The following is a 12,776-nucleotide window of genomic DNA, read 5'->3' on the forward strand; positions in this document are numbered from 1 at the left end:
CTTCTCCTTCCCTCATTATCCTTGACATCTGAAACTTTCAGAGTGAAGGAACACAAAAGTCTTGTGCAAGGACTCAGAAATTGGTGGGTGGTGGAGCTCCAAAGCTGTGGTGGTGTGGGTGTCGTAGCTACAACCAAGGTTCTTCTTCCCTGATGTCTTTCTTCAGCTAAAACCTGGTCCACTGGAGGAAACCTATATTGCCACCATTTTACGGGAGATTCTGAAGGGCTTGGATTATCTGCACTCAGAGCGCAAGATCCACAGAGATATCAAAGGTCCCGCGGGGTGGGCATGGCTGCAGTTCTGCTCATGACCTAGAAAGAGATGGGCATGTAGAACCAGTAGATTGTGGTACCTGAGGGCATGGGATGTGGGGAGCCCTTCTACCACCTGGGAACTGGGGTGTATGTTTTTATCCCCCTTTTAAATGGCCACACTGAGGATGGAAGCTAGGGGATTGTGCACGCTCAGCAAACATTCTGCTGCTGAGCTACTTCCCAAGCCTTGGAAAACCTTCCTAGTCTCAGTCTTCACGTATGTGAAGGAAACCAGTTGTGTGCCTAGTACATGGCAAAAGCCTTCACTCAGCATCAGGTGTGGTCCAGTCCTGATGAGGACTCACAAAGCTGGGCCAGCCTACCACCTGTAGACAGAGTGATGGAGTTCCTGACTAGCCCATGTCAGCTGTACCCTTTGGTTAATTAAGGTCACTATGATGTGATGTGGATGTCACCTTTGTTGGGGTTTATCAGAAAAGGCAAACAGGGAAGCCCTGGAGCAAAGATAGGACTACTCCTGTAGGTCCCCCAGCTTGCCTGCTTCTGTCAGCAGTGGCCCGCTGGCCCACAGTGGCAAGAAAAACCGAGGTCCCAAGACATCCCTGCTGCTATCCCCAGGGGCCAGGGATCCCATGACTCATCAAGGAGTTGCATGCAGGGCTACTTGGGGCGGGCTCTTGGAGCCAAGGATGATGCCCACCTGTCCTGTATTGAGCAGCTGCCAACGTGCTGCTCTCGGAGCAGGGTGATGTGAAGCTGGCAGACTTCGGTGTGGCTGGGCAGCTCACAGACACACAAATCAAGAGGAACACATTTGTGGGTACTCCCTTCTGGATGGCACCTGAGGTTATCAAGCAGTCTGCTTATGACTTTAAGGTGAGTTCTGGGTGGGAGGTGGGAGTACACTGCCACCAGCCTAAAATGTTACATGCAGCAACTGTCCTGTGTGATACCTGTTTAGGCTGACATCTGGTCCCTGGGCATCACAGCCATCGAGCTGGCCAAGGGGGAGCCGCCAAACTCTGACCTCCACCCTATGCGAGTCCTGTTCTTGATTCCCAAGAATAACCCACCCACGTTGGAGGGCCATCACAGTAAACCCTTCAAGGAGTTTGTAGAGGCCTGCCTCAATAAGGACCCACGATTCGTAAGGCTTATCTCCACTCCCCCTCCCCCAGGCAGCTGAGGGTCTTGGGGAATCTTATGAAGGGAGGATGTTTATTTGGGGTAAGACAGGGCCCAGCCTTCATATCCCTACCTGCCCTGCCTTGTGTCCACTGTGAGTGTGGAACTCAGCTCTGACTGTCTTCCTGGCAGCGACCCACTGCCAAGGAGCTCCTGAAGCACAAATTCATCACACGCTACACCAAGAAGACCTCTTTTCTCACTGAACTCATTGACCGCTACAAGCGCTGGAAGTCTGAGGGGCATGGCGAGGAGTCCAGTTCTGAGGATTCTGACATGTAGGGCCTTTTGTTGTTGTTCTAAAGGGCTCCCTGGGTGCTTTGATGCCAGCGGAGGTCTCCTCCAGAGGCAGGCTTAGTTAGTTGCTAGGGTGGGGACTGATATTGGGCAGGGAACTTTCATGCTGAAGAATAGGGCCTTTTAACTGGGGCAGCCTAGGCCAAGAGGCTACCTCAGAGAAATAAGATGTAATTGGTACGATGGTTACTTCCAGCCCTGTCTCCATCAGCTCTTCTGATTCTTTATCCTCTTTAGTGATGGCGAGGCTGAGGATGGGGAGCAGGGTCCCATCTGGACGTTTCCCCCAACCATCCGGCCAAGTCCACATAGCAAGCTGCACAAGGGGACTGCCCTGCACAGCTCACAGAAGGTCTGTTCATACCCTGGGCCAGAGCACAGCCCATATGTACCAGCCCTGCCTCAACTTCCTGGGGAAAGCAGATAGGGACTGCATGCAGTCTGGGTACTAGGCTTTGAGGTCAGCTCCAAAGTGCCCTTGACCTAGGGCTATTTTAAACACTCATCTGGGGTCTGGGAAGGACAGTGTAGAGCATGTGGTTCCTAAGCTTAGAGTGGTATTGAGCTAACTAGGAATCATGCTGAAACCTGGGTCTTCTGTGCTTAGGTGTGGACCTGATGAGAACTGATGGCTTTTGTTTGGGAGTTGACCCCTGGTGTATATACTCTGTCAGCTTAAGCCAGAGATTGAGGAGACAGGGAAGGGAGGCTCTGTTATCTCCTCCATGTACCCAATGCCCTGCTTTCCCATTGCAGTCTGCTGAACCTATCAAGAGACAGCCAAGGTCCCAGTGCTTGTCTACGCTAGTTCGGCCTGTCTTTGGAGAGGTGAGAGTTGGGGTGAGCCTGAGGTCACGTGGGGTAGTAGCTTTGTTCATTAGAAGTGCTCCCTGCAGAGCCATGGAGTGGTGTTCTAGTGGGCCCTATTCCCTGACTTTATCCATTTGATTCCTGGGTCTGTTGCAGCTGGTTATGCGCAGGCTTGTGGGTCTAGTTTCTTAGCTGGAAGGACCATAAACCACCAGGAAGAACTGACCTGGCCAGAGTCCTTTTGTGTTCCCAGACCTGCTAAGGTTGTCTGGCATTACAGTACTACTGTGTTTTTCAGTGTGCAACTACCACATGGTTCTTCTGTGGAGGAAGACAAAGAATTGTTGATGTTGGGTCAGTCCTAGGCCAGGGAGGTGATTCCTTGGTGGCCACTTGACCTTATGTCACTGGTACCTGCTGAGAGAAGTCAAAGCCATCATCAGAAATATAGTGCAGCAAGCTGGGTGTGGTGGCACACACCTTTATTCCCAGACAGAGGCAAGTGGATCTTTGAGTTTGAGGCCAGCCTAGTCTACAAAGCAAGTTTCCAGGACAGCTAGGGCTATTAAACAGAGAAACCGTCTCAAAAAAAAAACCAAACGACCAAAAACACACAGTGCAGCCAGGAATGAGTGCTCACACATGAATGTGAAGATCAGGCAGTAGGTGCAGGCCTATCTTCCCACCCCTGTGGGTAACAACAGCACCTGGAGCCATGGAGCCCAGGGAGGGAGTGCAGATGTAAGTGAATAGAAATAGCCATCTCCCTGAGGACAGTGGGTAGAGTAGGATTTGGCAGTGACCCTAGCCAGAGTAGTAAACAGCCACTTAGGGCTGTTATGGGCAACATGCAGTGTTGCAGGGCCAAGAAAGGACTCCTTAAGTAAAAGTACTGTCAGGAAAGGAGGTCCGGAAAGTGGTTATCAACGCTCTGTAGTCTGATCTGGGATGTCCGTCAGCATCTTTGTAGTGTGCTCTGGGTTACTGTACTAATTTCTGAGTTAGACTGGATCTACCTAATTTGACTTCCTGACCTTCATCCTGTGAGAAGCCATTTGTTCTGACCTTTTGAGAACCCTAGTCAGGGAGAGGAGGGCCACAGAGCCCCCTCAGCAGGGCCATACAAAGTGCTGCCTTGCTTTCTGTAGGTCCAAATGTGGGTCTCAGGTCAGATGCAGTTAAACGGTCCATGTTCTCTCTACAGCTCAAAGAGAAGCACAAGCAGAGCGGTGGGAGCGTGGGTGCCCTGGAGGAGCTAGAGAACGCCTTCAGCCTAGCTGAGGAGTCCTGTCCTGGCATCTCAGACAAGCTGATGGTGCACCTGGTGGAGCGCGTACAGAGGTGAGCACAGTGCCCTGACCTGGTAGGAATCTCCATGGGGGAACTGAACATAACATTCTTGGGAGCAGCTGGTTTGGTCCTCCTTTTTTATGGTTAGCATACTCTCTCATTTGTGCCTTTGGAGTTAAGAGAGGGAGAGGCAAGTGGGCTGCTTGTGGCTTTGAACCACATTAAGGTTAGACCTCAGTCTCAGGCAGTGTCTGGACAGAGTTGCACAGAATGGGTCCTGACCTTTCTACTTGGTGGCTTCCTAGAGTTCTGTGCCCCAGGAACAGCATGGATACTGTGTAAGCCAAGGACTTGTCTACTATTGATGGGGAACACTGAGCTGATTCATGCCCGTGAAGGGACAGGGCAGACACTAGTCCTTCCTTGGCAGCTCCACAGACTCGGGGTTCCCAGGCTGTTAGAGGCAGTTGTACCTGTTTCTTCTCCCATTTCCTCTGGATCCTGTCCTTAAATACCAAGAGACCCACCCTGGGGGTTGTTAGGAGCCCCAGGGTTTGGTCTAGTCAGCAGTGACCTGAAGACTGAGGACATCTTGTGAGATGCTGTGAACTGCACATCTGAGAGGCTTGTGAGGTGCTGCTCAAATACATGCCCAGGACAGTAATGATACCTTCCACTTCCAGGTTCTCACACAGCCGGAACCACCTGACGTCTACGCGCTGAACTGGATGCACTGCTCTTCACAGAGAGGGAGAAGAATGCGTTTTGTTTTGAGCTCTAAAAGGACTGACTTGGAAGCCTTCGTGTGCTGTGCTGCAGCTGCAAAGACCTACCAGCCTGTAGGCTTCACCAGCCAGGTCACCTTCCTTCTGCCCCACCATAGTGTGCTGCCCTGCACAGTAGCACTTGACACCTGTGCTCACCTCCTGGGTTGGCCAACACTACAGTAGGTAGTCAGGGCCCTTGAAGAACTGGGTAGCAATTTGGGAAGCTGGGGTGACCTTCCAGAATCTTTGGTCCTGCAGCTGCTAAACTAAGGATCAAAGCAACTGTTGGGCAACTCTGGCTCTCACCCTCCACCAGGATGTGTCTCGGGGGCTCATAGGGTCCAAGATGGTCATAATTTGGTGTCAGTTCAGGTACTGTGTGTTCTCATGAGTACTCAAATCGTTCAGAATATTTTGCACCCCCTCCCTTTTTTTTTTTTTTTTTTTAAAGAAAATTGAACTTGCTAAGTATTCTGACAGTAAGTATTAGTTTTCATAGAGCATTGAAAGCCCTACCATTTCAATAAAGACCTGGATTGGAGACATTCTGATGATGGAGCCTGGCCAGATGGGGTTTCTGTAGCCTCTTAGCTAGTGTCCTTTCTAAATGTTGGTATATAACCTGACAGTTTCCTTTGGCCTGCTGGAGAACAAAGTAAGGCAGAGGGGATGCTGGTGGGTGGGGTTATGTCCTTTTATTATAAGTCACATAAGTGAACAGAAATCATAGGCCTGCCCTACTTGATGAGAAATACCAGGAACTAATACGAGGAGCCACCCTCCCCCCCAGGCCCTGGTGGTGGGGTCTTTGGTTTCTGCTTGTCTAGATGGTATGTGGGATGGGAACCAGAGTAGCTTTTGCCCTTCTCTTGTTTCGCTATATCTGGAGGCTAACCCTGAGGTTATCACATACGCCTGAGTATAGTGCGGTCTAAGGCAATGTGAATTTGGCTATTGGTGCTACAGGTAGAAGTAGAAGCATCCAGTCCTGTGTTTGGGGCCAGTCCTCAGCAGGGGCTGTGCTCACAAAAAAATGAGAACCCTCATTTCTTTTTCATGGATCTTAGACATGTGCCGCAGCCATCATGAATCTTCACTGGAGTTTGGGGAGGGCAGAACCCCTCCTGGAGGTTTGAAGGCCCATTCTAGGGTCAGTGCCACCCTTCATCTGGTGAAAGGATGGCTTTGGTTGCTCAGCTCTGGGGGTGATACCTACACTCCCTGAAAGCCTTGGTCATAGGTTCTTGTCCATGCAACCCGAAGGACATTCTTCCTTTGCTCTGATCTCTGCCTCCAGCCCTGGAGAGAGATGTGAGCAGTCCTGAGTGAAGCTTGGGGGTCTCTCCGGTGAGCTGCTGGCCCTTTCAATGACTTCCATCCACCTGTAGAAGGGTCACACCAGTGACATATATTCACTTACCTTCCCAAGAATGATGAATACAGCTAGTAGTTCTTGATGCTCAGTCATGAACTCAGTTTTACCCCTAGGACCTGAGTAAAAGCCAGGTGTGATGTGCACTTGTAACTCTAGCACTGAGGAGGTAGCGATGGATTCACTGGAGGCTAGCCAGCCTAGCCTCATCAGTGAGCCCCAAGTGAGACACCTGTCTCAAGGGAGATGGGGCCAGTGCAATGCCTTAGCAGGTAACAGCACTTGCCAAGCCTGGCAGCCCGAGTTCCATCTCCAGAACTCACACACTGTTGGTACATGGAGAGAGCCAACCCCACAAAGTTGTCCTCTTGCCTCCACATACAAGTACCTCCTCTACAAGAAAGAAATTTAATAAAAGGAGGGGGGACTGGAGAGATGGTTCAGTGGTTAAGAGCACAGGCTGCTCTTCCAGAGGACCTGAGTTCAATTCCCAGCACCCACATGGCAGCTCACAACTGTAAGTCCAGTTCCAGGGGATCTGACACCCTTCCACAGAAATACATGAGCGCAAAACACCAATGTACATAAAATTAAAAAAAAAATAAAAAGGATGTCTCCTGAAGTTATACTTTGGTCACTATATGTATGCATATATGTGTATGTACACTAGTGCCCGCATACAAACATGAACATACACTGAAAACAAAACCCTGCAAGCATTATTTGACCCTAGTTTCCTGGGAACTGGGAAGTTTGCCTCTGGCTCTGTTATTAGCAATGAACAAAAGAAGCATCGCAGAATCACCTTTCAAATGTGTACTTGCTCTCAGCCCGGAAGAAGTAGACGTGAGATTTGAATTGGAGCTTGAAAACGTAGTCTTTGTGGATGCTGTCAGCCTCCCTGGGGAGGCTCACACTGTAACCCAGCAGTGGGAGACTGGCCAGGGGGTAGTCATCCTGGAACAGCACAGGAACAGGGTCACTGGGTGCTGGGATGCAGGTCTGCACTCAGGGCCCATTGTTCTGTGGTGCCCCCAGCCCTTTACTCGCTCCCAGTGGTTCTCCCAAGGAAATGGTAGTTTGTACAGAGGGACCCGCAGGTAAGAAAGGCTAATTCCATTTCCATAGAAAAGGTGCTGTAAGGGTGGGATCGGCATCAGACTGTGAGGAGGAAACAAGATAAACAGATGTGTCGTGTCCTCTGTGCCTAGACTCCAGTTAGGTTCAACATACCTGATGGGTTTTATAGAAGAACAAACAGAAGTTGGTAAAAACCACCCAGAGCTTCTGCCAGCCGTTGCTGTTCTTGAACTTTCTCAGCAGATATCCTGAAAGCTGGTTCTGTCGGTAGAAAAGGCAAAAGCACTTTGCTGTCACCATAATCCTTGCTCAGCAGCTGTCACCAGTTTCATGACCCTGATGCCTAGCCAGGTCTGCGTGCTCAGCAAGGTTTCTCTGTACACAGAGAACTCCCTCTGTAGACCGGGCTGGCCTCAAACTCAAGAGATCTGCCTCTTAAGTGTTGCCAGCACTGCCCAGCCGATGCTTAGCAGTTTTTATCAGCATGGTTTGTGCATACTTAAGACCTGACAACAGGATGTTAGTCTGGGAACCGGTGTCCCAGACACTTAAGTGTACGAGACTTCTCTTTCTGATACATAATGAAATTAGTTTCCCGATGAAAGCACACATTTGCAAACCTACACGAGAACAAGATGAGGGTGGTGATGACACCTTGAACCAAGTTTGGAAGGTTCTTTGAAATTATTGGGGGAAGGAGGGCATTTAAGTGCAGCACTGGACAAGACCCTGCCAGCCAGCCCACTGACCTGCCCTGTCTTCTGGGCCTGTGTCTAATATGTGCTGCCTAGCTTCCCAAGAGGTCCCCACCTTTGATCTGTAGACATCTCAGGTCTCACTATGGACCTGTGCTCTGACCCTCACAGTCTTGACTTCTCCATAGCCCCTAGAGTGGGGATGAGGCTATGGAGACCTTAGAGTCGGGCGTGAAGGGAGTAAGTCCAGGAATGGGTATGTAGAGGTATAAGCTGACTAACTTGAGGTTCTGTGAAGCCAAATGTGTACAACCACTAGTCCTTGGGAAGCGGGTGAGCATGAGCCAGGATGGGAAGTGGGAAAGGCTGTGGACCAACCAGGGAGAGTACTGCCTTGGGGCAACATGTGGGCCTTCCAGCAAATTCCACCACTGCTGTCTCTGCCATGACTGCCCTTACAAGACACCAGGTGACATTTGGTGTGAAGTCCCCTTCCAAAGAGAGCTTGAGTAGACAGTGAGCCCTAAACTGGTTTCTGACAGTGGGGGAGGGAGGCAGGTGGCAGCTGTCTGGGCACTGGTAGAGGAAACTTGCAGAAGGGCTCACGTGTATGCTCATGACAGCCATACCTCAACAGCTGCACTGTGGTCTGCTCTGGACACACTTGTGTTCCGGTACCAGCACACATGCATTGTGGTGTTGGCCCGGTGCTGGCTGTTCCCTTCCAGGGAGCCCCGGGTTCCTCGAACATCTTCCGATTCCTCCAGAGAGACCTCATCGGAAGATCCTGGGGAGAGTTAGCCACACGGCACCATGCACCCATGAGGGTCCTCCAGGTTCGGGGAAATAGGCACTTGGTACCCAAGTCAGCAGCCAGACAAAACCATATGGTGCTAGGATAACCCAAGAACTCTGCCACCTGGGCATGGCCACCTAAACACCTTGTATGAGAGGGAAGCTCATGGTACCTGACATGCTGGGCAAGATCAGGAAAGCAATTTCTAGAAGTTTTTAGAGCTACAGAGGGACTCTCCTGGGGTGTCTTGAATCAAAACTCACTGGGGGTCTGAGTACACACTGGGCCTCCCAGCAGCATTGGAACAGAGTCGCCAATACTCTTGGCTGCCTGGATTGCGGTGTTCAGGTCCTGCATCCACTTTTCCTTTTCTAGCCGAGTGCTGTAAAGGAGAAAGTCAAGTAAGTGGCCTCTGCCTGGAGTTCTGTCCTGTGTGTCAAGAGACAGGTCTGGTTTGGGCACCTGCCCATCCCATGGGTCCTGAGGATTGTCAAAAACGTGCCTTTTCCAGCCCGTTCCTAGGGTGAGCTGGGAGGAGCTGGAGGAGCAGGGCAGCCTTTGGTGTTGGAACTAATGAGTTTAGCACCAAAAGTCTCAATGCTGAAACACGAGACTGGATTGGGTCATGATTAAGGTGGCAGTTCCTGGTGGAAGAGGACCAGCCAAGACAGATTTCACTGAGCAGGAGCTACACCTGAAGAACTCACTGATCTGGAGAGGAGAAAGCCTGTTTGCTCCTTTGCTGTGGCCCCAAGTTGACTTTCACCATGGTAAGTACTTCCCCTTGCCTGAGGGCTAGCGCCCTGGTGCCATTAGAAGACCAACTGCCAAGAACCCTAGGGCACAGGCACCTTCTCAGAAGCACCATGGTTGGTCTCTTGAAAAACACAAATGTCAGCAATCCTTCCTGCATAACCTGGGAACAGCAGAGTCCCCTGAAGCTCCAAAGGCTGGTACCGAAGTCCACATCCCTGCAGCAGGCCCTGTTCTCAACTGAATCGTGAAGAAGGCCCTTACCTGGCTGCCACCACAATCGTTTTCTGAGCCGCGTAGATGGTGAAGCAATGAGGAACTAACCACTCGTTGTCGCTTTCTTCTACCTGTAGGTAAGGGAAGAGGTGACACCCCAGAGGCAAAGAGGATGCCAACAGCCTGAGGCATGTACAAAATGACAAGGTGCAGCTGGCTTGGAAGGCTGTACGATCTAAGACTATATAACTACAAGGGAAATGCAGGGGAACACTTGTGTCCCTCCATTCTGGAGCTGCCGCCAAGTGACTGAGGTCTCATTTAGAGACACTGAAATACTCACCGGTGGGTCCAGCACTATTAGCTGAAAATCAAGCAAAGAAGATGTTGAGCATTTTGGAAAATTCATCTGTCAACCTGGCACCAAAATCCCTATCTGAAGCCAAGAAAGCCACTGCATACTGATTTTGATGATTTGGTGGAATAATTCCAAGATAAAATATTGCCAAATCAAACCTAAAAACATGTACAAGAAGTGTCCTAGCACCAAGCAAGGTGGATTTAAAGACTGCAAGGATGGATTTATAACAGAATTCCTCCTGTCAGAGGTCAGAAATGGTGATTTCTTTACAGACTGAGAACACCTTTGCCGAAAGCCAACACTTCTAATATTGCTGACAGTAAACAGAAGTAAAGATTTCTCTGCAATAGAAGGAAACAGTTTTAACATGACCAAGTTTCTCTCAAGCCGAGAACACCTCTCTCTCTCTCTCTCTCTCTCTCTCTCTCTCTCTCTGAATAGCTTAGATAAGGACACACACACTGGTCCTGAGGACTGCCAGTTACAGATGATCCAAAGAATACACAGTTCCCTATACAGAACCCACAAGACAAAATTCCCTGAGCTTCACTCTTGACAGAAGAGATCTGAATTAGCATCCTAGTGGTCATTTCACAGAATGTGGTGTCTTCCAAGTTAGTATTTAAATTTGTGTGATTTCAGATGAAATGACAATAATATTTTGGAATGTAATTTGTCTAAACAACTCCATAGTTTACTTGGAGTACTTAAATGCATTTTTAAGAAGTGTGTCATTGTTGTGAATGTGTGTGTGCATGCATGCACAGCTTTCTACTTCCACTTTTCCATGGGTTCCAGGAGACCCAACTTGAATTGTCAAGCTTGCACGCCAAGCACTTTATCTGAAGAACTGTCTTTCTGGTCCCTGTGGGGATAAGGATGGGGTGGGATGTAGTCCCACACACAGTATCTCTCTCCACTGTGGGTAACACCAGTGGAGTGGAAGGTCCTGCTCTAAGGAGAGTGGGAGATGAGGCTGGCACACAATGCAGGCAGCCTTGGAGTTCAGGGAGAACATGGAGGCTTCAACAAAAGATGGGGAAAGTGACTCTATGGAGAAAAAAATATGAAATCTTTAACCAATTACATCTAGCAAATTCTAGACAGACTGGAAAATGAAACTGAAGAGATGGCCCGGCAGTTAAGGGTGCTTGCTGTTCCTTCAGGGGGCCAAAGTTTGGGTCCCAGCACCCACTTGGATGGCTTACAGTTGTCTGAAACTCCAGCTCCAGGATATCCAACACCCTTTTCTGGTATCCAAGGACACCAGTACACATACGTAAATACCCAAACATACATAAAAATACATCTTAAAAAAACATTAAAAAGTGCCAATAGGATTGTGTGTGGTGGCACACATCTTTAATCCCGCACTCAGGAGGTGGGCAGAGGCAGGCAATGTCAGTTTGAGGCCAGCCTGTTCTACAAAATCCTAGGACAACTGGGGCTACTCTGTCAAAACATCCAAAAATAAAAGCCAATACAGTGTTATGTCTAGTCTGAAGGGGCTAAAAATAAAGCTCTCATGGAAAGGTGGGAAGGACTGACCACAGCAACTTGTCTACAGCATTCCTTCAACAAACGGTTAATGCCACCCTCCACATTTCAAGGCCATTCCAAAAGAAGACACCTCCACAGGATGGAGTTTGAAGTTTCACTAAATTATAGAGAAACTAAAATAGCTAATTACTGTAAGATAAAAGCATTTGTGGCCTGGGGCTGAGCAGATGGCTCAGTTCAGTAAAATGAGTTCAGATGCCTAGTACCCATGTAAAAAGCTGGGTGTGGCAATGAGCATCTGTAACCCCAGCACTGGAGAGACACAGTCAGTCAAACCCCTGGAACCCACTGGCTAGCCAGTCTAGCTATGCTAGTGTGTGCTAGGTTCAGTTAGAAACTGTCTCAAAAATAAGGTGGAAAGCAACCTAAAAGAGCCTAATGTTGACCCCGGGCTATCACACTCATGCACAACCCCCATAGACATGTGGATGCATGCATGCACACAGGCAAACATGCAAACACACACACACACACACACACACACACACACACACACACACACACACACACACACACCTGTAAAGGTTGACTAGCCAGCTTTGCTATAGAAAGGTTTCCCTACTGTGTAAAAATGGAGACAAAGCAACAGATACACTAAGCGCTTATTTTGCAGAAAACCAAAGTGCCAAGACTAGGGGATGGAGAGTAAAGTAATGGTGCCCTCTCCCCAGGTGGGGAAGGCAGAGAGATGACCCTCGTGTACTGTGGGCCAGGGGCACATTTAGAACTCACTATGAGCAGCTGACTGGTGCTACTGCTGGGCAGCCATGAGCAGAGACACTAAGAGCAACATGTGCTTTGCATGATGGGACCCTGTGAGGATGGACTGGAAGATGTTTGGGAGACAGAAGCTCAATAATGTGGCATACACTCTTGAAAGACCATACTTGTCCTAAAGACAGGTTAGGTTAGGTCCTCTGGTCACCAGGTTCCCCTACTGCACCAGTAGTCAGAGACTGTAACAGAGCGCTCAGGGTGAGCTCAGCTTGTAGACGGTGGTAATCGGTGTCACGTCACCACAGCTAAACCTGGAGTGCTGTGGTCACAGCGATATTTAGCTTATAGTTTCATTTTCCCTCATAGGAATGTGTATTTTAAAAGTAAACCATCAAACAACCGGGATGGCTTCTAGAGGTGGCCCCTGCTAAACCCAGCAAAGTGGAGTCACATATTACAAACATATGTTTCAAGGCTGAGCAGAGTAGAGTCAGTGAGAAAGGAACCTTGCATGATGCTGCAGCAGAACCTGGCATGACACTGCAGCAGTAGACCCTCGCATGATGCTGCAGCAGAACCTGGCAAGATGCTGCAGCAGT

The 12,776-nt window shown here is 49.4% G+C and overlaps 2 protein-coding genes across 2 annotated transcripts in view; one reads left to right on the plus strand and one right to left on the minus strand.

Moving 5' to 3' along the window:
* Window positions 1-5,168, plus strand: part of Stk25 (serine/threonine kinase 25) — a 13,256-nt gene extending 8,088 nt beyond the window's left edge. Inside the window, exons 5-12 of the mRNA XM_005361372.2 lie at window positions 167-275; window positions 997-1,154; window positions 1,240-1,425; window positions 1,596-1,741; window positions 1,998-2,112; window positions 2,517-2,588; window positions 3,775-3,911; window positions 4,544-5,168. Coding sequence (XP_005361429.1) covers window positions 167-275; window positions 997-1,154; window positions 1,240-1,425; window positions 1,596-1,741; window positions 1,998-2,112; window positions 2,517-2,588; window positions 3,775-3,911; window positions 4,544-4,583 — 963 coding nt within the window. The 3' untranslated portion in view covers window positions 4,584-5,168. The remainder of the gene's footprint in view (window positions 1-166; window positions 276-996; window positions 1,155-1,239; window positions 1,426-1,595; window positions 1,742-1,997; window positions 2,113-2,516; window positions 2,589-3,774; window positions 3,912-4,543) is intronic.
* Window positions 5,169-5,311: 143 nt separating this feature from the next.
* Farp2 (FERM, ARH/RhoGEF and pleckstrin domain protein 2) overlaps window positions 5,312-12,776 on the minus strand; it is a 112,456-nt gene continuing 104,991 nt past the window's right edge. Inside the window, exons 22-27 of the mRNA XM_005361371.2 lie at window positions 9,588-9,670; window positions 8,834-8,952; window positions 8,404-8,561; window positions 7,233-7,340; window positions 6,805-6,956; window positions 5,312-6,009 (exon numbers count right to left, since the gene is read on the minus strand). Of these exons, the coding sequence (XP_005361428.1) occupies window positions 5,862-6,009; window positions 6,805-6,956; window positions 7,233-7,340; window positions 8,404-8,561; window positions 8,834-8,952; window positions 9,588-9,670 (768 nt within the window). The 3' untranslated portion in view covers window positions 5,312-5,861. The remainder of the gene's footprint in view (window positions 6,010-6,804; window positions 6,957-7,232; window positions 7,341-8,403; window positions 8,562-8,833; window positions 8,953-9,587; window positions 9,671-12,776) is intronic.

This window comes from Microtus ochrogaster, linkage group LG4 (genome assembly GCF_000317375.1).
Source record: "Microtus ochrogaster isolate Prairie Vole_2 linkage group LG4, MicOch1.0, whole genome shotgun sequence".
NCBI lineage: Eukaryota > Metazoa > Chordata > Mammalia > Rodentia > Cricetidae > Microtus > Microtus ochrogaster.